At 39.6% G+C, this 22259-nt stretch overlaps 1 protein-coding gene across 5 annotated transcripts in view; it reads right to left on the bottom strand.

Annotated features, from left to right (window-relative positions):
* The window catches only part of CCSER1 (coiled-coil serine rich protein 1), a 1165803-nt gene that overhangs the window by 509451 nt on the left and 634093 nt on the right, over positions 1-22259 (bottom strand). For all 5 annotated transcript variants that reach the window (XR_007773146.1, XM_050944018.1, XM_050944020.1 and 2 more), the window contains exon 8: positions 12225-12308. Coding sequence is in view for 4 of the 5 variants with exons in the window: in XM_050944018.1 (XP_050799975.1) it covers positions 12225-12308 (84 nt within the window). In the remaining variant the exon portion in view is untranslated. The remainder of the gene's footprint in view (positions 1-12224; positions 12309-22259) is intronic.

Raw genomic sequence — 22259 nt, 5'->3', positions numbered from 1 at the left:
CTGAGCAGGCTTTTGATTGATACACAAGTTAACGCTAAGGGGAAAATTTCACTCTTAATGAACACAATGTTTAACAAACATATTCTAAATAGCAGTCATGTACATTTTAAGTCGCTTCTTGCCTTTTGAAAACACATCATCATTTGGCCTTAATGGCTGCACTAGACAGCTCATTCTTCTCTTTAATTGCAGATTCTTTCATCAAGTATCAGTGCATTAGGGACTGAAAGGAAGTTTGTCCAGCAGACCACACATAACATAGGTACTATAATTTCACAGTCCCATTAAGAGGATGCACAAGAATGAAAAATAGTTTCACTCTTTGTGCTAACACTTACAGTAAATTATATTAGTGCTTCAAAACTGTTTTATAACATGACAGACAGGAGGAGTGAACATCAGCTGATTTTTACTTTTAAAATATAAATACTAATTGAAGAGCAAAACCTTCAGTTTCTGATTAATAAATTCTGTAATAGCTCCAATAGGGAAAAATGTAAGCACTCCTATTCACTTCAGTGAGGGTTGGACAAGGACTTTTGTTCATCTGTGCATGGAAAAAAGAGGAACTTGCCAGTGCCCTGGGCAGGGTGAAAAAACCTGCTTCAGTTCCAGACTCTGAATGTTTGTGGATCTGGGCTGATCGTTCACGGTTTTGGGAGGGGGGCGGATCCTTGCCTATGTCTGCAACTGGTTTCCTGTTATGCTCCCTCTCCATTTTTGGTCTGTTAGCCACCATTCTCAGTACATCTTCTGGCTCCTTCTTCCAAATATCTTTGTACCACCTTCCATGCAGCACTCTTCCCAAACCTGTTCAGTAAGCCATTTCCTTTGCACTTCATTAAAATCCCTACTGTACACTCACTTTCTCAGTGAAGTTTCCAATAAATCAGGTTGAAAGACAGGCAACCATATAAACAAACAACAACAACAAGCCAATCAACCCAGAAACATCAGGATCAGTATTTGCATCACATCCCAATCCTGCACAGGCAGACCCTTGTGCTTATGGAGTCCTGTTCTGCACAGGCAGACCCTGTGACTGTGGAGAACCCATTATACCATTGGTGCTTTGAAAGTGGGGTACAATTTACCATAGAGACTGAAACCCACTCTGTAATCCTAACTCATTCAGGTTAACATATGTTATGACTCTTTTCCTTTGAATCCTGCCCTTGTTCCTTTCTATTGTTTGTTACATCTTTTTTGTTTCCTATTTTAATTAGCTGTAAACTTTGCTGGTTAGGTACTGTCCTTTAGATCTGTGTCCTCTAAGATTAAAGACCAATCATAATCAGTGCTCTGTAAGTGCTACAATGATATTACTACTAACAATAACAATAATGTTAATTGGTTTATACAAAGCTTCCTGACTGGGTTTTTCTTAATGTCTATGTAGGCATGAACTGTAACTTTCAGGCTAATAACAGAGGAAAGATGATATGGTATTAGCTCCTTTTTAATCAAATAAAGATAAAAATTAGAGGCTGGGAAACTAAAATTTGAGAAAATTGGCAGACAGATTGATGAACCATGTCATCCCATTGGTTCAAAACCATAGGAAGAAAAAAGCAAACATCTTTGTGCCTTAAGATTTGAATTCTATTTTCATATCTTGAACAAGAACTCAGGTCATACTAGGGATGGAATTTGACCTAGTATATTTTGTTTGTGAAGAAGCCAGGGCCATATCCGAAGTGTTCCACAGATGGAGACAGTTCCACCAACTACATTTCTGTTTGAATTAATGGTAAGGAATGATGCTCCAAGAGACAGATTTAGCCGCAACCCTATATCCCTGGCACTATGCTAGATTACTTCCTTCTTACTCTGAGAATCATCCTGTTCTTGACAGTAATATAATAAAAACCCTAGACTACCTTGTGAAGATAATTTTAGTTTAACAAAGAACAATGAGTTCTACTACTGCTCCTGGTACTCCTTTAACTGCACCAGCTTTTCCTTCTCCAATATGAAGGAAGCCTGCTAACCTGGGCATCCAATCCACCACACCAAAGACAATAAATCTGTCACTAAAACTGGGCTTCTTTCCTCCATTCTCAAAATGCCTGGTGGAGAAATGATTATTTTCCTTCTGACAACAGCTATTCACTACTTACAGATCTGAAAACTACTGGTTGGTTGGTCCAATACTCATTTGTGAGCTGGATCAAAGTATATCACGAGAAAGTCCAGGGTGAAAGTCATTTGGTGATAATGGACTAAACCCAGCTCATGAAATACTTTGTATGTTGCATGATTTCCCTAGCAAACTTCAGAGATCAACAATCTCATCCATAAATTGTAGAGCAAAATTGAAGATCAATGTCTTACATTATTACTAGAAAAATTCTTAAATGTGTTAAATACATTTGGAAAACATTGAATAATTAATAAATAAAAGCACTAAAAAAAATCAGAACCATGTGTATTTATATTCTCAGCTAAACAGAGACCACTAAACTTCCCAGCTGACTGCTTTTCCCTCCCAGCTATGCAGAACAACACAACTAAAATATTCAGCAGTTAATACTCCAGTGAAACCAAATGCATAATGATAAATTGGTGAGATTATCTCACAATTTAGCATTACCCATTGGTTGATTTTTGGGTTGGTCTCTTTATAATTCAGATTACTACATGATTAAAAATTAGCAAGAAAGAACTGTTCTTTAATCAGATTTCTTGAGAATGATTGTAGATTGTGTTATCTTATTACATATCTAGGTACAATGGAATTAAAAACACATCAAGTCCAACTATTCAAGCATCTGAAAAAGAAGAGAAAGGCTTTATATCCAGTAATATATTAAGGGGGGAAGTGAACAGAAGAAAAATGAAAGGTGCATGCTAATTTTCTCTTGGGACACTAGTTAGGCTTAAGTGCATAACCTTGCAATTTCCTGTTTATCAACAACTTCATTACCCCAAACTGCACATCAGCTCCTTGATCCTCTACTCCGTTTTTAGAGAGTGACTCTGTGATGGGGCAGCAGCGCCCCGCACCAGCCCCGGCAGCATCAGGCCAGTAGCACTGACTGCGGAAGTCCTGCCCCGCCCATACTGGGTATGCTCTAAGTGCTCTGGGAGTATAAAAGGAGGGGGCCCAGATTAGTCTGGGCTGGCAGCTGCAGGGGAAGGACCTGACTGGGAATCTCTGACATCTCTAGGCAGCTCAAAGCCCTACGACAGGAGGAACTTGGGGAGGTGACTGACCCGGAGGCCTGCAGGGAACCTAGGGACTCGTGGGAGACTTCAATGCTCAAACCAATAGGAAGTGATCTTGGGGGGGGAGGGGAGGGGAAGGGGCGGTGATGGACTGGTACTTTGCCCTGGCAAGCCTCAGTGTGTTTTGGTAGGACCCCTCCGCCGAGCCAGGGGCAAGGGTTAGGGCTGGAGGCTGGGACCTCGTGGAGTGAGAGAGCCTTTGGCCACCAGGCAGTACTGCCCTGCAGCCATGGGTGATTCTAGGGACTCTGGCCACTAGGCCACACTGCCCTGCGGCCAGGGGTGATTCTAGGGACTCTGGCCACTAGGCCGCATTGCAGCCAGAGGTGATTCTGAGGACTCTGGCCACCAGGCCGTACTGCCCTGAAACCAGAGGCGATTCTATGGACTTTGGCCACTAGGTCGTATTGTCCAGTAACCAGAGGCACAAACCCTCACAGACTCCTACAGCGATTGATGAAGTATCCTTATTGCAAGTTTTCTTTTTCTGTTATCTTATTGGATGCCCAGTTTAAACTTCAGATAGGGAGCAGACCTTTTATGAAAGCACATCTTTCACTAAAGAGAAGGAAGTGGTTTTCTTGTCCAAATATTGCTGGTGGGTGAAACAAGCATCCTTCAATTCAGGATCAAGGTAAAAAGCAACTGAGCTCCGTTATGGAGTAGAGAGCTGAAACAACAGGCACCTCTGATGAAAACACAGGCCACATGCAAGCAGTACCAAGTTTACAGTGGTGCCGGACCCACACTCAGAAGGGGTTCCGATGCCTGGACCGTTGACCTGCCCCCACTCTACCCCAAAGCCCTGACCCCACTTATGACCTACCCCGAGTCCCCATCTGCTCACTCCTCTCCAAAGCAGGTCCAGGTACTGGGGCCCCAAAAAGATGAATCCGGCCCTGCATGCAAGGCTGGAGGGAGGGCAGGGGGGAAATGCAGGCATGGGGATTGACTGGACTGCAGTGAGGGAAAAAGAGTGAGAGGAAGGAGACAGCAGAACATGAGAGAGAGAGAGAGAAAGTTGTAGCATGACTCTGAAGAAAAGGGAAAAAAAAAAAGGTTAGAAAGAGCTTTTTGGTAAAGTGCTAGCTGGAAAAAATGCTTGTAACTGTAAGCAAAGAAATTGTCTCCTGCTGTTTGATTTCTATTGGGTTCAGGAAAACAGGACTTTGTAAACAACAAGACTGCATAAAAGAAATACCTGAATCCATCATCCTTTTCTCTTTATAACAGAAACACAAGGCCGGTGCAAAGATGTTTCACACCCTAGGCAAAATTTCCACATTGCGCCCTCCGCTGTCTCCGAGCCCAGCCCTGAGGCACCCCCCCTTGCAACAGCTCCCGCCCTGAGCTTAGACGCTGCAAGCCTGGGAGACAGGAGAAGTGAAGCAGCAACAGCGTGCTCGGGGAAGGAGGCGGGGCAGGGGTGAGCTGGGGTGAGGAGGTGCCCTGCATGCCGCGCACCCACCCCTTACTTGCTGCAGGCGGCTCACCCCACACTCGCCTGCCCCAGCTCCCTCCACCTAAATGCCGGCGGTGACCGGGGCAGCCGAAGATCCGGCCACCGTGGTCGCTGCCAAAGAAAATGCAGCCTCCCAAATCCTAGCACCCTATGCGACCGCCTAGGTCGCCTAAATGGTTGCACTGGCCCTGCTGAAACAAGGTATAAGACCATGAATTTTGGCTGGCCATTTGTGTCAAAAGGTGTAACAAAAATTCCCTCCTTCATGCCCCTCTCCCAATCTGTCATGTTCTTCTCCTTTCTCACACTCACCTCTTCTCCCTGCCCACTCCCCAACCTAATCCAGGCAAACTATGAAACAGACAAGTACTTAAAAGATTGTTGGTTTAGAAACAGAAGGTGGAAAATAATCAAACTTACTCATTTTAAAACCTTATACTTGAGGAATTTGGTTTGCTGTGAATGCATGTGATGGCATCTAAAGTAATAGCACAAAACTGAGGAACAGCAAGGAAATTATAGTAAAATCCCATAAACACGTCGGGCTGTCAGACCCTGCAGCGTTTCCAAAGAATTTCTCAGGAAAGCAAGAATGCTTGAGCCAATACCAGAACACCTACCAAAGAGTCCAACAGTCATGATCCTTCACAGTAGGATAGAGATCAACTTCTACATTTGGAAAATGTTTGGGCAAAATGACAGGGCAAAAGAAATCTCTTTGCCCTCCCACACTTGCTTCCTCATGTAGTATTAGTAAGTCCCTGCACCCCTTGTATTGTACAGAAATGGCAATGAAATAGCAACAGTGAGATACAGTTATGCATTTTGGAATGACTGCTCATGGTGAACTTCTCTGTGAAATATCATATCATCCCAATCAATATTTCAACAATACTAATTCATTGTTGTGGACCCCGTTTAGGGATGGACAAACGGCTTTCTAATTTTTTTCAAAATAGTCTCCTATCTCTCCAAATCAACATCAAAGACGGCCTGTACAGTATAGTCTACAATTTTTCATCTCTTGAAGCCTCATTTATCTATTAATTATTCTTATTCCAAGACCCCATTATTTTAACAATAGCAACAGTTGATTCATTACGTGTTCTTGTGCACATTGAGAATTGAGGATGAAGCAGTGTGTTATAAATTTTCCCTGAAGTTCATCTACATCAGATGGATGCAGCTAAAATGTGTCATGTGGATGCCTTCAGTAACATACTCCAACTGATAAGTCAAACAAATTAAACTGCTGATCTTTGAGAAGCACAACAGGCATTTTGGCATATGTGCATCTTTTTTAGCAGCTTGAGTTCCTTTTTTGCAAGCATAAATATATGTAATACAACAGAATTTAGCCAGATGTTATCAGACAACCAGATCTTAGAGGTCAAACTCCCACTGACTTGTACGAGAGTTTGGCCTGTGTTAAGTATACAGGATCATAATTAAAAATATTTAAAAAATAAAGGGTAATTTACATTATTTCTCCACACCTTTCATCCTGGAGGATACCTGACCACTAAAATGTAGCTAGCTGTGGAGTGACAAGGGACAAACAACCAGCATACTGCATAACAATGAGGGGAGGAGAAATTTTGGCATAGTATATCACTGGAAGCATTTACTCTTATGAAAAAGTACCCAAGAGCCCTAATGCCCACTTTCCCCAGAGGAATGAGTTGTATCAGATAGACTGCCAATAGAAAAAGGAGGCAATGAAAAAAATAGGCAAACTAGAATTCTTCTCCACCATAATGTATTGGCTAGAATACTATCTATGGGGCAGATACTTTCATGTGTAATGTGATATCATTGCTCCATACTATTAATATTAATCACAGATATGACCATTCATCTTTAGTTCAAATTGCAGATTCAGTGGGAGGTGTTTTTAGAATTGTAAACCCTGCATTCTTTCACCAATGATCCACACAAGGCTTAGTTGACAATCACGTTCAGGCCAGATCTTCAGCTGCTGTAAGTCAGCACTGCTCTATTGAAACCAATGCAACTGGTGTAAATTGGCACAGCTCCAATGAAGCCAATGGTGATACACCCATTTACACTTGCTGAAGATCTAGCCTGATGCCTGTATGTATGACACCCATGGAATTGTTTCACCATGCACAGTAAAAAAAAAAAGAAAGAAACCACTTTCCATTGCTTACATAAGATGGAATTTAAATCTGTAAAAAGAGAGACATGGCTTTTCATATACATCGGCCAAAACTGTTTAGTCCTTCTCTTGCTTCTTCATCTGAATCATCTTCAATGAAAGCAGCAAAGAATCCTGTGGCACCTTATAGACTAACAGACGTTTTGGAGCATGAGCTTTCGTGGGTGAATACCCACTTCTTCAGATGCATGTGGTGGAAATTTCCAGGGGCAGTATATATATGCTAGCAAGCAAGCTAGAGATAACGAGATCAGTTCAATCAGGGAGGATGAGGCCCTGTTCTAGCAGTTGAGGTGTGAAAACCAAGAGAGGAGAAACTGGTTCTGTAGTTGGCAAGCCATTCACAGTCTTTGTTCAATCCTGATCTGATGGTGTCAAATTTGCAGATGAACTGAAGCTCAGCAGTTTCTCTTTGAAGTCTGGTCCTGAAGTTTTTTTGCTGCAGGATGGCCACCTTAAGGTCTGCTATAGTGTGGCCAGGGAGGTTGAAGTGTTCTCCTACAGATTTTTGTATATTGCTATTCCTAATGTCTGATTTGTGTCCATTTATCCTTTTCCGTAAAGACTGTCCAGTTTGGCCAATGTACATAGCAGAGGGGCATTGCTGGCATATGATGGCGTATATTACATTGGTGGATGTGCAGGTGAATGAACCAGTGATGGTGTGGCTGATCTGCTTAGGTCCTGTGATGGTGTTGCTGGTGTAGATATGTGGGCAGAGTTGGCATCGAGGTTTGTTGCATGGATTGGTTCCTGAGCTGGAGTTATTATGGTGCGGTGTGCAGTTACTGGTGAGAATATGTTTCAGGTTGGCAGGTTGTCTGTGGGCAAGGACTGGCCTGCCACCCAAGGCCTGTGAAAGTGTGGGATCATTGTCCAGGATGGGTTGTAGATCCTTGATGATGCGTTGGAGGGGTTTTAGCTGGGGGCTGTATGTGATGGCCAGTGGAGTCCTGTTGGTTTCTTTCTTGGGTTTGTCTTGCAGTAGGAGGCTTCTGGGTACACGTCTGGCTCTGTTGATCTGTTTCCTTATTTCCTCGTGCGGGTATTGTAGTTTTGAGAATGCTTGGTGGAGATTTTGTAGGTGTTGGTCTCTGTCTGAGGGGTTCGAGCAGATGCGGTTGTACCTCAGTGCTTGGCTGTAGACAATGGATCGTGTGATGTGTCCGGGATGGAAGCTGGAGGCATGAAGGTAGGCATAGCGGTCGGTAGGTTTTCGATATAGGGTGGTGTTAATGTGATCATCACTTATTTGCACCGTGGTGTCAAGAAAGTGGACCTCCCGTGTAGATTGGTCCAGGCTGAGGTTGATGGTGGGGTGGAAGCTGTTGAAATCGTGGTGGAATTTTTCCAGAGTCTCCTTCCCATGGGTCCAGATGATGAAGATGTCATCAATGTAGCGTAGATAGAGAAGGGGCGTGAGTGGACGAGAGCTGAGGAAGCGTTGTTCCAGGTCGGCCATAAAGATATTGGCATATTGTGGGGCCATGCGGGTGCCCATAACAGTGCCACTGATCTGGAGATATATATTGTCATCAAATTTGAAATAGTTGCGTGTAAGTATAAAGGCACAGAGCTCAGCAGCCAGTTGTGCTGTGGCATTGTCAGGGATAGTGTTCCTGACAGCTTGTATTCCATCTGTGTGTGGGATGTTTGTGTAGAGAGCCTCTACATCCATGGTGGCTAGGATGGTGTTTTCTGGGAGGTGACCAATGCATTGTAGTTTCCTCAGGAAATCAGTGGTGTCACGGAGATAGCTGGGAGTGCTGGTGGCATAGGGTCTGAGTAGAGAGTCCATATATCCAGACAGTCCTTCCGTGAGAGTGCCAATGCCCGAGATGATGGGGCGTCCAGGATTTCTGGGTTTGTGGATCTTGGGTAGTAGATAGATTAACCCTGGTCAGGGCTCTAGGGGTATGTTGATTTCTTCTGGTGTTAGTGTGGGGAGTGTCCTGAGTAGACGCTGTAGTTTCTTAGTGTATTCCTCAGTGGGATCTGAGGGAAGTGGCCTGTAGAATTTGGTATTGGAGAGTTGTCTGGCGGCCTCCTTTTGGTAGTCAGACCTGTTCATGATGACAACGGCACCTCCTTTATCAGCCTCTTTGATGATAATGTCAGGGTGGTTTCTGAGGCTGTGGATGGCATTGCGTTCTGCACGACTTAGGTTGTGAGGCAAGCGATGTTGTTGTTCCACGATTTCTGCCTGTGCACGCCGGCGAAAGCATTCAATGTATAGGTCCAGATTGTCATTTCGACCCTGACCTGTCTAAATTGTCAGGTTTTAAAATTCCTTATGTTATCCACTGCCTCTCAAATATTGTCATTCTTATAGGTCCTAACATATCTGTAGCTGAATCTTTTTATATGTTTATTACATTTAAAATAAAGATTAGCTAATTCAGAATCCTAACTAAACAAAATAAAATGAGAGCCAAATAGAAGTATAGGCGTACTTGTGGCACCTTAGAGACTAACAAATTTATTTGAGCATAAGCTTTTGTAGGCTACAGCCCACATCATCGGATGCATAGAATGGAACATATAGTAAGGATTATATGTATACAGACACATACTTATACATACATACACATACACACACAGAACATGAAAAGGTGCAAGTGCACTACCAACTCGAAGAGGCTAATTAATTAAGATGAGCAATTATCACCAGGAGAAAAAAACACAACACTTTTGTAGTGATAATCAAGATGGCCCATTTCAGACAGTTTGACAAGAAGGTGTGACGATACTTAAATGGGGAAATAGATTCAGCGTGCGTAATGGCAAATATAGACTAACACGGCTGTTACTCTGAAACGTGTCAAATGGAAGTATGTGGCACTCAGTTACTCCATCGATCCATTTGGACAGCACTAATTTATGATTTCCACACTGGAATGGAAATTAAGTAGTTTTCTGAGTAAAGCCTGGTCATATTTGTCTGCATCTTCAGGAAGACCAGTCAGTAAAATGTTGCATGTCTCACTAAGTCAGCAGTTTACCAGTGACACCTCAACAGAAGACAAACATAAGGGATGCACTATTATTAAAGGAGTGTTAGTCACGTTGTAACTTCTCTAGGGACACTTAAGGACACTTTTTATGGTATATCTGCTAATTTCTGCAACGTTACTTCTATGTAAATATGTTGAACATAATCTGTATCACAGCAGGAAGGCTCTTTCATCATCAATGACACAACAATCATTTATTTATATTCATACCAAACATCATGGGATGACAATAGTCTGTGATAAGGACTCAACTAATATGCAGAATCACCTCCAGAAGTGCTGGAGAAGATTGAAGATTCTATCTTACTGACAGCTTTTCATAAAGGAGCTGGAGTGCACTAGGAATTGGAGGCTAATTTCCATTATGTATCATAGGATATTATTTTCACACACTACATCTGTCTTGCAGAACGGACTTACTGCTGAGATAAGCCTTTTCTGCAATACGTGCAATTAATTCTCCCTCTAAAAAGGAGGAAAGAAGCCTGACACATTTATAATGTGTAAGTACACCTAATCTATTTCTTTTCTGCTTCTAATGTTTCCTAAATATGAGGAAGAAAGAGGATTTGAAAGTACTTACAGATGTCTGTTCTTATGTAAATCATCCATGGGTCTGTAATATTCTATCATAAAATGGCCACCATGAAATAATGTCACAAATTATAATAGAATGTAGAGCATGTGGGGAACTACTATAAAGATGAACTTAGAATATGATTTTCCTGCATAAAGGCTGCTATTCTTATCAAATAGGAATTACCGTGTTATTGAAGTTTCAAGGACATGAAATTTTATTCAATTTGATTTTCAACATGTATTTTGAAGTAAATTAAAATTCTCTTACTCCTTCCATGTACCTTGTAAAAGGGTATTTCCTCTATGCATTTTTTTTTTAAAGTTTCATCGCTCTCCCTTTACAAAAACAACATTGGGATGTTGGGGAGCGCAGGGAGAGACAATATCTTCAACAGGTGTAAAGTGGCGCAGCTATACTGACGTCAATTTACACCTGACCTGCTGAGGATCTGGCCCAAATGCTTTTCATAAACAGGGTTCAGCTACCTCAAAAGAACCAAGTAAATCTCACACATTATAAGGCTCTGAAATGTAAGAGAGACCACTAAAAGGCACTCATCTCATGTATGCATCAAAACAGTACAGTAAGAGGGATTCACAGGCAAATTGGCAAACTGCCCATAGCTGAAATCGAGCCACAGTAAATTATAATGAAAAAGAACTCAACTTATAATCATTAATTTTACACTCCAAGGACAACCCAGTTGTAGTTTAAATGTTTCATTTTGTATAGTATTTAGACAAGGAATTGGAAGTTACATGTGATTTGGAAAGGTAAAATAGGTATAACTGCCACCTTGGTTATTACTGGGGAATGATCCCAGAACCTCCGGTTCTAAAGTATAAACGTTTACAATTTGAGATAAAGGACTAACATCCAGTCATTAGAAGGGGAAATGACAACTGGACAATGTCCCAACAGCCAGACTAAGAGGGAAATTCATCACTTGGACTTAAATCATCCCCCCTCCCCCACCCTCCACTTCCCTAGAGGGCCATCTCTGCAACACCATCCCCTTTCCTTGATTACAGCAGGACAACTCACCCACTTACAACGGTTCTGTGGTAATATAAAAAAACTAGCTTTTGATGGTGCCACCCATTAAGTAGCATGTCTTCATTTTTTTTTAATTGTATACTCCTTCTATATACTCTATATTATATATACACAGCTTTGCCACTTGCTATCAATATGGCTATCCTAAAATTTAAGTCAACAAAAACTTTGCCACATAATACAATAATGAAAAGTTGTATCAACATAATCAGAGTATTCAGGTGTTTTTTCTGTTTTGTTTTTTTCAAATTAAGGGAACAGCTATTTTAACAGAAGAGAGTATTTAGTTGTGTTGGATAGCTTCACTCCTTTGCAAGGCAGTAGAAGGAAGAATAATTTACAACTCACCAGAAAGCACGTACTGCCCTTCAAGATTTTTGGCATATGCTAACCAGTACACACAGTGCTATATTGTTCCTTCACCAGTGATTAATGCCTCTTTGATATTGTAGGACAACTGTCAACACAATCTTTTAAAACAAAGAACCACCATCAGGATGTCTGGGTATTAGCCCTTTCAAAGTCTGACAAGTCCCCAGAAATGTAGAGTCATAAAAACTGCATTAATCAGGTTGAATGATTAATATAGCCTTAAGATGTCCACCCTGCAGAAGGTGTGAAAAACTGTTTATTTAGTTTCTGTATGAGTGACCGACCTTGTCAGTTAAAGTGAACTTCTCAGACAAAAGTGCACATCCTGCTTACCAGATCCTCACGTAGTTGGGAAATGAGTTCATCTCTCTCCTTCAGCTGCAACTTCAGCACTGAACATTCATCTTTCATTATATCCTATAAAAATACATCAAAAGAGATGTTATAATAGGCTAGGACTTTTACTTTGCTCTTGACAAGAAAAGGCAGATTCACACAGTGTGAGATAATTACATCCGAGTAATGAAACTCAATTCTCCTCTGTTATGTGTGATATTTTTAATAACATATTCTAAGTTGCCATATAAACAAACTAGTGCAGCCAAAGTCATTCAAAAGATCCCTGAATAGAAGTCCATTTTGTTAGTGCCTGATTCTTTTATGCTTTTTATTGAAGTTCCTCTCAGACATCTCCTACTTTAGTTTAGGAGCAAATGGTCAAAATTCCTAATGTTTTCTGTGAGCAGAACTATGAGAAATCTCAGAGTCGATGAATTCCTGGGGAGTTCTCAGTCTGACTGCAGATGGAGAAAGGAAGCACAACAGACATTCACAAAAAGGAAAGCAACTCTTCCACCCACATATGCATGTACCATGACAGCAAAAACAGCAATGATACTGACACTAGTTGGGTGGAGGAAAAGTAAACACAGACCACTCTTCTTGCTTGATGGTGCATGTGCAGTTAATATCTATGAGAATTTGATGCTCACGCAAATGAAAGTGCAAATAGAACAGACTACAGCCAAACTTGGAGCTGTCAGACCTATTGCATATTTTCCCCACAAAATTTTGTCCATTCATTTCAGTCTTGACCAGCAACATTCACAGGCCTCATTTGAAAAAGGACTGTCCCTCATATGTAGTTTGTGATATAGCTATATATCCATGAGGGACTCAAATGATATCAACAGACTCCTTTTTAAGAACTAGTCCACCTCAGAAAAGCTATAGAGGTATACCTATAAAAGCACACCTTATTATTGTAGATCCAGATTATACTGGCAAAAAGAGTGTTTTTGCCAATATCCACATCTACACTAGGACTCTGGCCAGCATAATACTGTCATACAAATATCACCTCTTAACCAACATTACTATACCAGCAAAGGTTTTAAGTGTAGAACTGGCTTAAGTGACCTAACTAGGATATGAAGAAGTTAGATCTTCAGAAGTACACCTACCTCTTTACGGTATTTATGTGCTTGCAGTTCTAAACTAACACTCAAAACATAAAAGTGACATAAGTGATGAGTGTATTGTCTCATTGTTCAGAGAATGGAAAAATGTTCAATTATAATAAGCACTTTTGAATGCAATTATACTGCTTAACTTCTGTTCTAAACAAATTAAAGGGGGGAAAATTATAATGGGATGTAATACAAAATATTCACAGCTACAGAAAAATAGATATCTCTGTACAAGATTAGAAATAAGAGCCCCACATCCTTTTATACTGTTAGTCTAGATACCAATGTAGTATTTTAGTGCTGTTGACTGGATAATATGGAGGGACCAAGTTCAGGAAAAGATCAGGATTTCTCCTTGTTGAGCAAGAGGAAAATTTATGAAGGTGTCTAATGGTTTATTATTTTTATCTACTCATCTGTCTATTCAGTAAATAGGTCTTTCAAGAACCTTAGCTGCAAAAAAAATTATATATAAAACTACTCAACCACCAAATACATCCCAGCAACGAAATATAAATACCTTAATTACACTCTACACCATAAAGCAATGTTACATTTTTATTTATTTATTTTTACTTTTGAAACCTACAGACGCAGAAGACTAGAAAGTTATGGAATATAAATGCTCTCTTACCATTGTTTTATCTAAAGCCCCTTATTAGAAATGGGGACATTTTTCTTGAAGACTCGCAACAAAATAGCGTCACATTTGATGTTGAGTAGTCATGCCTCTCTTTCTATTTATACATGTCTAAATGCCTTATCTCAAGAGGGCATCACATTACTCCTCGCAATCAGCTTCTTTTGTCCTTGTTAAATGAAAGAGTCAAAGGAATAAGAAGGGAGAGAAGCAAGACAACCCTGAGGAAGGATAGCGTATTACCAAAGTTTGCAAAAAATTATAAGATTTTGCAGGCATAGTAAATATAATAAAGCAGCAGTGTACAGTACATAGATTGTGACATACCTTACAGTAGTGGAGAGGCTGAAGTGTGGCATTAAGCCATAGCTCTGTGTTGGAGGCTGTGCCGAAGCACAACATGCTAATGAGAGCTTCATGAGACTTGGTGCCTCCAAAAACTGCTAGGTACACAGAACCGGTGACGCTGCTGCATTAACACTAGAGAAAATGCCATCTGAATCGTGATGCTACTCAGGCAGCTAACAAGCTCACTGCCTCTGGCCTCTCCTCACACCCTTCAGGGTCATTACTGCCATTATCAGTGTTTAGCAGAGAAGTGCAAGTACTGCAACAATGCCTGACCCCTCTGTGGCAGCATAAAGTGGCAGCTGCCTTCCTACCTCTCCCTCAACAGCATGTGCATACTGGAACCAACCAGAATCTGGCCTCATGTCACTACCTATACATTATTATACCATCCGATTCTCAAATCACCTATATTATATTCCATGCAATTACTATGTAGGTTTGTTGTAATAATTAGACACAATGCATGCAAACACAGCTTTACAACAGCCAAAGTAGGGATAAAGAATTTCTCTCTAGTACATGCACCAGGACCACCAGTATTTTACTGTTTTACTCTGGGGCATTTGTGCAGACACCATCTGTTCTAAAAGGGGATTGTGTGAAGGCAGGAGGCAGTAGCACCATGGATGTTGGTGGCTTTTCTACTTCTCTATTATATCTTCTGTAATATGTACATAGCAAATACTGTTAAACACAAATTTTATTGGGGACACCTAAGATATAATCCCAAGTGAGGACAGGAAAAGGGAGGAAGACATCAAACAAGAATGCAGTAGAAGGGAGGAGGAAGCAAAGATAGGGCCAATAAGGTTGCATAGAAGAACACAAAAGAAAGATTTCTTTGCACGAACTGTGGGAAACAGACATCTCTGCCAAAGCGTAATAGTGGTGCACAAGAATTATTGAATTTGTATGTGTTAGCCTAAGGTTAGAAAGAGACCACCTTTACCCTATGAAATGCTTGGGGAAACTCCCATTACTGCATATTGTCAGACTCCACGTTAAAGTGGTGCAAGGTCATTACATTCAAGATATGGCTATTTGTTAAAAAAGCCTTTTAAGGTGAAGAAGAAAAGATGACACAGGCCAATGGTGGGGGGACGTACAGTAAGAAGTGATAAACTGGCAGGAATCAGTAACTCACCAACATGGAATTGTCACAACAGCCACAAACTAAGAAGAACAGATCTGAAGAGAGAGTCTGCTTTTCAGCAGCGTTGCCACCCTTATTCTGAGTCCAAATGAATTACTGAGCTTTGGGGAAAATCTTCATCCATAATAGGCAGTTTTTGCATATTTTGTGGCTCCATGCTGGTTCTTAACTATTCACATATTCCCAGTGACTCTTTTAGCCATGTTTGTGAAGTTTTTAGAAGACTAAATTAGTTTGTATCCATTTTACGATTTATACATGTGTTTCTCACACTGCCATCATGTAATAATATTTACTGAGGGAATTTGAATACATTCACAAAGAATCTCAGAATTCATGTACTGAACACAACCAAGGCAGATACATTTTAGAGTCTTTGAGTCAGTTAATACAAATTCTGATCATGTAGCTTTCACCATTCCAGTTCACCACATCAATACCCTCTATTTAAAAAGTTACTACTTTTGCAAAGCCCCACAAGTGAGTCTGTATATTTACATTTGAAAAATAACTTTATTCTCTCCCGTCTGCTGAGTCCCATCTCCCCATGCCTATTAATAAGTGCTCTGTACACAGCACCGCTTCAAGCATACTTTGATTAAATAAATGTAACATAATAAAATATGAATGTTTGATTTTTGTTGACAAGTTTTTTCTTGACCTCATGACTTCTGAGTTAACAGAAGTGTAAGAATTATGCCCTGTATACAGTATAGTAAACATGTCAATAGTGAAAATACATTATGGAAAGATAAATCAGACTACACTTGATTTTTTTCAATGAACAAATAAATGATTCCTAAAAGAAATGAGGTCACACTGTAGAGGAGACAGCATGCTGAGATAAGTGAAATACTTACATAACATAAAAACAGCCATGCTGGATCAGACAAATAGTCCACCTAACCCAGCATCCTGTCTTCTGACAGTGGCTGATGCCAGATGCTTCAGAGGCAATGAACAGAACAGGGCAATTATCAATTGATTTATCCCCTCTCATTCAGTCCTAGCTTGTAGAAGTCAGACATTTAGGGATACTTGGAGCATGGGGTTGCATCCCTGACCACTGGCTAGTAAGTCCATCAATGGCAATCTTATTCTTTTTTGAACTTATGTATATATTTGGCGTTGACGACATCCCTTGGCAACTAGTTCCACCAGTTGACTATGTGTTGTGTAAAGAAGTATTTCCTGCACACAACATAACATGACTGAACTATGAGCTTCTATTCAAGGAATACTGTTAGAAACATTATTGGGATGGTAAATTCCAACTTGTTGCTCTAAAACAATTAGCTATAGGTGAATTTTATAAAAATGAATACAATACTGTACATTGTGTTTTAGATTTTCTTCCCTTTTTTTGCACCTTAACATTGGGAATAGAATTCCAGCTCTTACCTTGTGTTTTCATGTTGGATCTAAGCAATTTCTTATTAAATGTGCACCTTGGTGGACCACTGTGGAATTATGGCATCCTTTTCCTGTTGTTTTGTTTGTGTTTTTATTTAAACTTGCTTTTAGTTTCTAAGGCTGACTATAATCACTATGCATCAATGTTAGTATTTTCCTGTTTCAGTCTAACATTGCCAATCTGGGAAACTGCTAAACCTACATAATAAACCTGTTTTTCATCAGATCCATTCACAGGGTGACAAATTGAACAGCATGTGGGAAGACAGATGCCACAGGTTACGCATATGAGCCAACAATAATAATCATTTACATTTTGTGTATTTATTTGATACCTCTGCATACTTAGGAACAAGCAGGCATATTGTGATTACTATAACCACAAAGCGCTATAAACAGAACTAACCTGGTATTAAGGAAGATGAATTTACTGCTATTTGCCTTTGATGCACAACAGAACATTTTTCCAACACAGTACTATACAATTAGAATAAAATAAAACTCATCTGATAAATGTATTGAATTTAGTCGGCTAAAGAATGTTTATCAGTTTACTTCACCTATTATTGAGAACATATTCTTTTTTAAAATTAGATAATGTTTTCATCTCTCTTAGCCAGAAAGGATTAACTTCCCTCAGAGGCTCCAATCTTGCAATAACTATACACATGCTTACTTTTGCTACCAGAAGAAAGATCTACTCCATTGGGACTACTCGCAGTAGTATATTTAAGCACGTATGTAGGTTTGGGTCTGCAGGATCACATCCTTAGTAAGTTAGGGAATGGGTTAACTGTCTGTATGGAGAACATGGGAGAGTACTGTTCCTTCCCTGAGAACTTATGAAACCTGCCAGCTGGGAAGAGAGAATTCCAACCAGTAGAGCAGGGAGGTAGTAGTAAGATGGAGAGGGCCCTGTAAAGAGGAAAAAACAGTTGCTTTCTCCTCTTCCTGCTCAGGAAGAAACTGGGGTTGGGAGTGTTAGGCCTGAATAAAGATATTGCAGACAAAGCCAGTTATGCCAACCTGAATAAAGTCAGGCTAACAGAGGCTTCTGGGTAATTCATAAGTGGAAAATGCCTGGGAGTTGCCTGTCTCTCACAGAGTTAGGCATCCATAAGATAAAAGGAACGGCATTCCTGGCATGATACCAGATGTACTGTGTCAGGAACAATGGCAAAACTCCCTGTTTCTGTTCTCTGTTTCTTTCTGACTCATATAAATTATATCATTCTTGTTTGTTGTAATTGTTTAGGCAGTATTATTTATCTTAATCAATTAGTTTTAAACATAATAAAGGTTTAGGTTTTAGTAATTAGTAAAAGGGGATTGGACTGCTAAATGAATAATTTGTGACGCGACGGAACTGTCTATAAAAATTATATGCTAGTTGTAAAGAAGCAAGCTGGTTCCTTTTGGAAGATGAGCTTGCTCTTTGTTGTCGTGTGCACTGTTCAATGAAGAGCTTTTGTTCAGACTTTGCTGGTGTTGCCTGTCACTCTCGCGGTCAGACAACGAACCTTGCCACTATTGGGGCACCGGGGTCCCCAACAGGAGCTTCTGAGAACATGCCCAAATCAGAGACCAAAGAACAGCAGAGAAGCTGACCTCTGCTTCATTAGAAAGACTTGACCTGAAAGATATTATGAATCACAGTGATTTCTTTTGACTGGGCTAAAGAAAGCCCATTCTGATTCGCTTTACATTGCAGCTGTTGCTAATATGTACTTAACAGAGAGATGCTGTGATCACAATGTTTATTTAGATACCATCTAGAGAAATCTTTGGTCCTTACTTTAAGGCCAGGAATGAGAAAATCCTAGAGCAGAGACCTTTGCCTAAAAGGGACACAGCTGTTTAACGTTTCTAAGGCTACACTACAGAGCTTGCAGCAGCTCAGCTGTACCAGCGCAGCTGTGCCACTGTAGCCCTGCTAGTGCAGACACTCAAAAAACGTTGGAGGGAGCGCTCCTGTCTACTTAATTACTCCAGCCACCGTGAACAGCGGTAGCCACATCCCCACTGACAGTACTGTTCACATCGGCGCGTAGGTCCATGTAATTTACATTTCTCAGGGGGCATGTAGCTACTAGCTCCAGTCCACAACCATACCTTAAAAAAAAGAGGCAGGGGAATGTTTCATTCTTTGTACCCAACATTGTACAAGGGAGTTTTAGGTTAAAAGAATCTGATCCTAAAACAGAAAAGGCTAGTGAATTTACAGTTCTAGTAAGAGTCCCTTCTTACATATGGAGTCTATTTTCAGAGGCGTATGAGAAACATTTTATATATCACAGATGTTTTTAAGTAGTGCAAGCAGGAAGTAGTCAAAGATCACACTGCTAGCATTTCATGTAAAATATGATCTACTTTTATTCAAGTTGAATTAAGTATTTATTCATTCGGTCTAAGAATTCATTTATCCAGAAGAATCCAGGTCAGCAGTATCCATTCCACCTGTCCCAGGCCTAAAATTCTACTCACATTCTACTGAAAGGTTTACTTATTCACTATGAGCACATAACGTGTATTAGTTTAAAGATTTATTAGTTTAGAACTAAACGAACAGTACTTCCTTCATCACCGCAAACCAGCTGTCACTGAACTGTGAAATACAGACTCAGCAAATTAATTTTTTCCTACAGCTGGATACTCTACCTGCAACACGTGACAGTAAAAAACATGGAGATCAAAATAATGCAGGTGGAGTTATGTGTGTGTTAAAAGAGAAGAAAATGAAGTCCATGCTTTAACACCAAGAAAACAAATAAGCATAACAGACTTTCAATAAATGCAAGTGAAATGAGTTCCTAAAAAATGAACTGCTCTGAAGGATACTTTTAAAATAAAAAAATGTTAATATTAACCTTTTTATGTATTAAAAATAAGCACAAAGTGAACCTGAAACTTCAGAGATTTGGCATTTTTCTGTCAAGTCAGATAGTCGGAAAACAAAAAAATATTCCATTGGTACTAATGTGAAAATGTAAAGAAAGAAGGGAGGGGGGAACCAAGCTTACCTAATAATTGCTTACTGTATATAGCCCCTTCCATGCCAAAAGGTACCCCCCTCCCAAAAAAAAAAAAAAAACATTGCATACTTTACACAGCAATCACTTTACCCACCTCTGGGATGCTGCCACCTCTTCAGTGATACATAGCAGGTGTTTAATACCAAAACAGTTTAGCTTAGAAATGGAAGGAAAAATGGTGCGACACAGATGCAAAATTTCTTAAAGGATACATTTTAACTCAAAATAATTAACATGTATACAAATGTTTCAGAAAATTAAATGTTATACCCAAAGTTGGAGAGGATATATGGGTTGAAACCTGGCTCCATTGAAGTCAATGGCAAAACTCCCATCAATTTCAATGGAAGCAGTATTTCAACCTCCGTATTTTTCATAGAACCACATAAATTTGTGTTACTCTGGACTCTCTCCAATTTCTGTGCAACACTCCTGTGACCCCTAACTATGGGACAACAACTAGCAGTTCTTATGGTTTCAGAGAAAAGATTGAAAAATTTGAACCATAAAGTCTCAAACAAACAGGAGCTCAAGAAAAAAAATCAATTACTTTTTAAAATCTCTCAATTCTTAAGTGAATCTTATGATTTTCTAATACTAGTCTTGTCATTTTTGTCAGTATTTTTATCTCTGAATTTTAATAAAAAATTGTTTGGATTAAAACATCCTGCAGCATTAGCAACATTAGAACAATGCTATAGCCTTTACACATGAAAGTGAAATGGAGTAGAAACAAAACAAATTGACTAGCCTATTTTCTTTTTTCCAATCTGTCTGTAGTACAAAAAGTGAAGTAGTAAATTAGACTAAGTACAATAAGGCTTATTAGGTAAATTAGAAGCATAAGCTGAGAAAAATTAGACATCTCATTATAATAATTTAAGGTGTTAAACACAGGTAATGTAATTGGTTTTTCAGAAACATCATTGTAATTTGACAGTACCCATTCAAGAGAGAGATTTTATAATACAATTAGGGTATTGACACACTTGTAGTCATTAAAGACACCACTGTATTTCAACTGCTACCACAGAGCGCTACCGTATCAAAAATACTGCAGTATTTCTGAATACTCAGAATAGAAATAACCATGGTATCACAAACGAGTCTGCAGTAGCAATGGTTGATAAATGTAGGCTTTTAGTGTTATTACTGTTTACTGATCTTTAAAAAAGCATATTTATATGATGTAACTATTGGCTTTATTATTTTTATTTTTAACAAATCACACTGATTCTTGCACAGTAGTATGCTGAAACCCGACTCTTGTGAAAGATTTTAGCATACCACAGTATGCAGTGGCATACCTCAAAGCCCAGAACAACTTTCATAGATTTATTTTTTAAGACCAGAAGGGGCTATATTATGATCATCTATTCTGACCTTCTGTATAACATGAACTATAAAATAAACAGCAGCACAACCCAGTGGAATTTTTTGCCTCCTGCTGTTGCAGAAAGCTATGTTTCCAACTTAGTGATTTTATTGCAAGCCTTGAGATATTTGGTGTTTTTCTTAAAGCCCTAGAATGATCTTTCTTCTGCTTCTTCTAAGTAAGTTTCCTCGTGACTGTAGAGAAAACTTTGAATACATGAATCATAAAAGATTAACCATCAAAAGGCAAGTGTGTGTGTGTGTGTATCTGTGTGTGTGTGTAGATATAGACATACTATTTTTAAGCCAAACTAATAATTTATTCTGAGCCTGATTCTGAACATTTGGGGATAGCACTATTGAGAAAGCAAAGAGGTAATCAAACTTTTATTCCCTAATAGATATTGGAATTGGGCCTGTTATCCCAAGCAAACAGGAAAAGGGAAACAATTCAGGGAGCTACTCCCTGAAGATGCCTGATGTCTTCCCTATAACATAAAACTTGATAACTGAAACAGCCAGTTACAAGGGCAAGGGCCTTGTAGGGACAAGAACTTTGCATAGACTTGGGAAGGCTCTTAAGATTCAAAATTTAAATCTTTAGAAATTTGCTTGTTACTGAGGCATAAATAATTCTTGGTGCAGTAGCCTCACGGTGTCTTGAAAATATGCAAACCCATGATACATACTAACAGAGTCATTATTTATTTATTTACAAGGGAGTATTAAATACATCTTTGTGCAGATCTGGGGTAAAAGTGACAACAACATTAAGGGTTGTAGCAAAGGGCACTGGTTCTCTGCCATACAGTTAAACACATGATTAAAAAGACCACGGTGCTATAAACTCCTAGATTTATGTAAAATAGGTGTTTCTTCATGAAAAGATTTGCTAGTAATATATTTAATGCCTCATACAATTCAGCTTATACTTTT

The sequence above is a fragment of the Gopherus flavomarginatus genome, chromosome 3 (genome assembly GCF_025201925.1).
Source record: "Gopherus flavomarginatus isolate rGopFla2 chromosome 3, rGopFla2.mat.asm, whole genome shotgun sequence".
Classification (NCBI taxonomy): Eukaryota; Metazoa; Chordata; order Testudines; family Testudinidae; genus Gopherus; species Gopherus flavomarginatus.
Note: the sequence above shows the minus strand (reverse complement) of the source record. Positions and strands in the feature narration are given on the sequence as shown.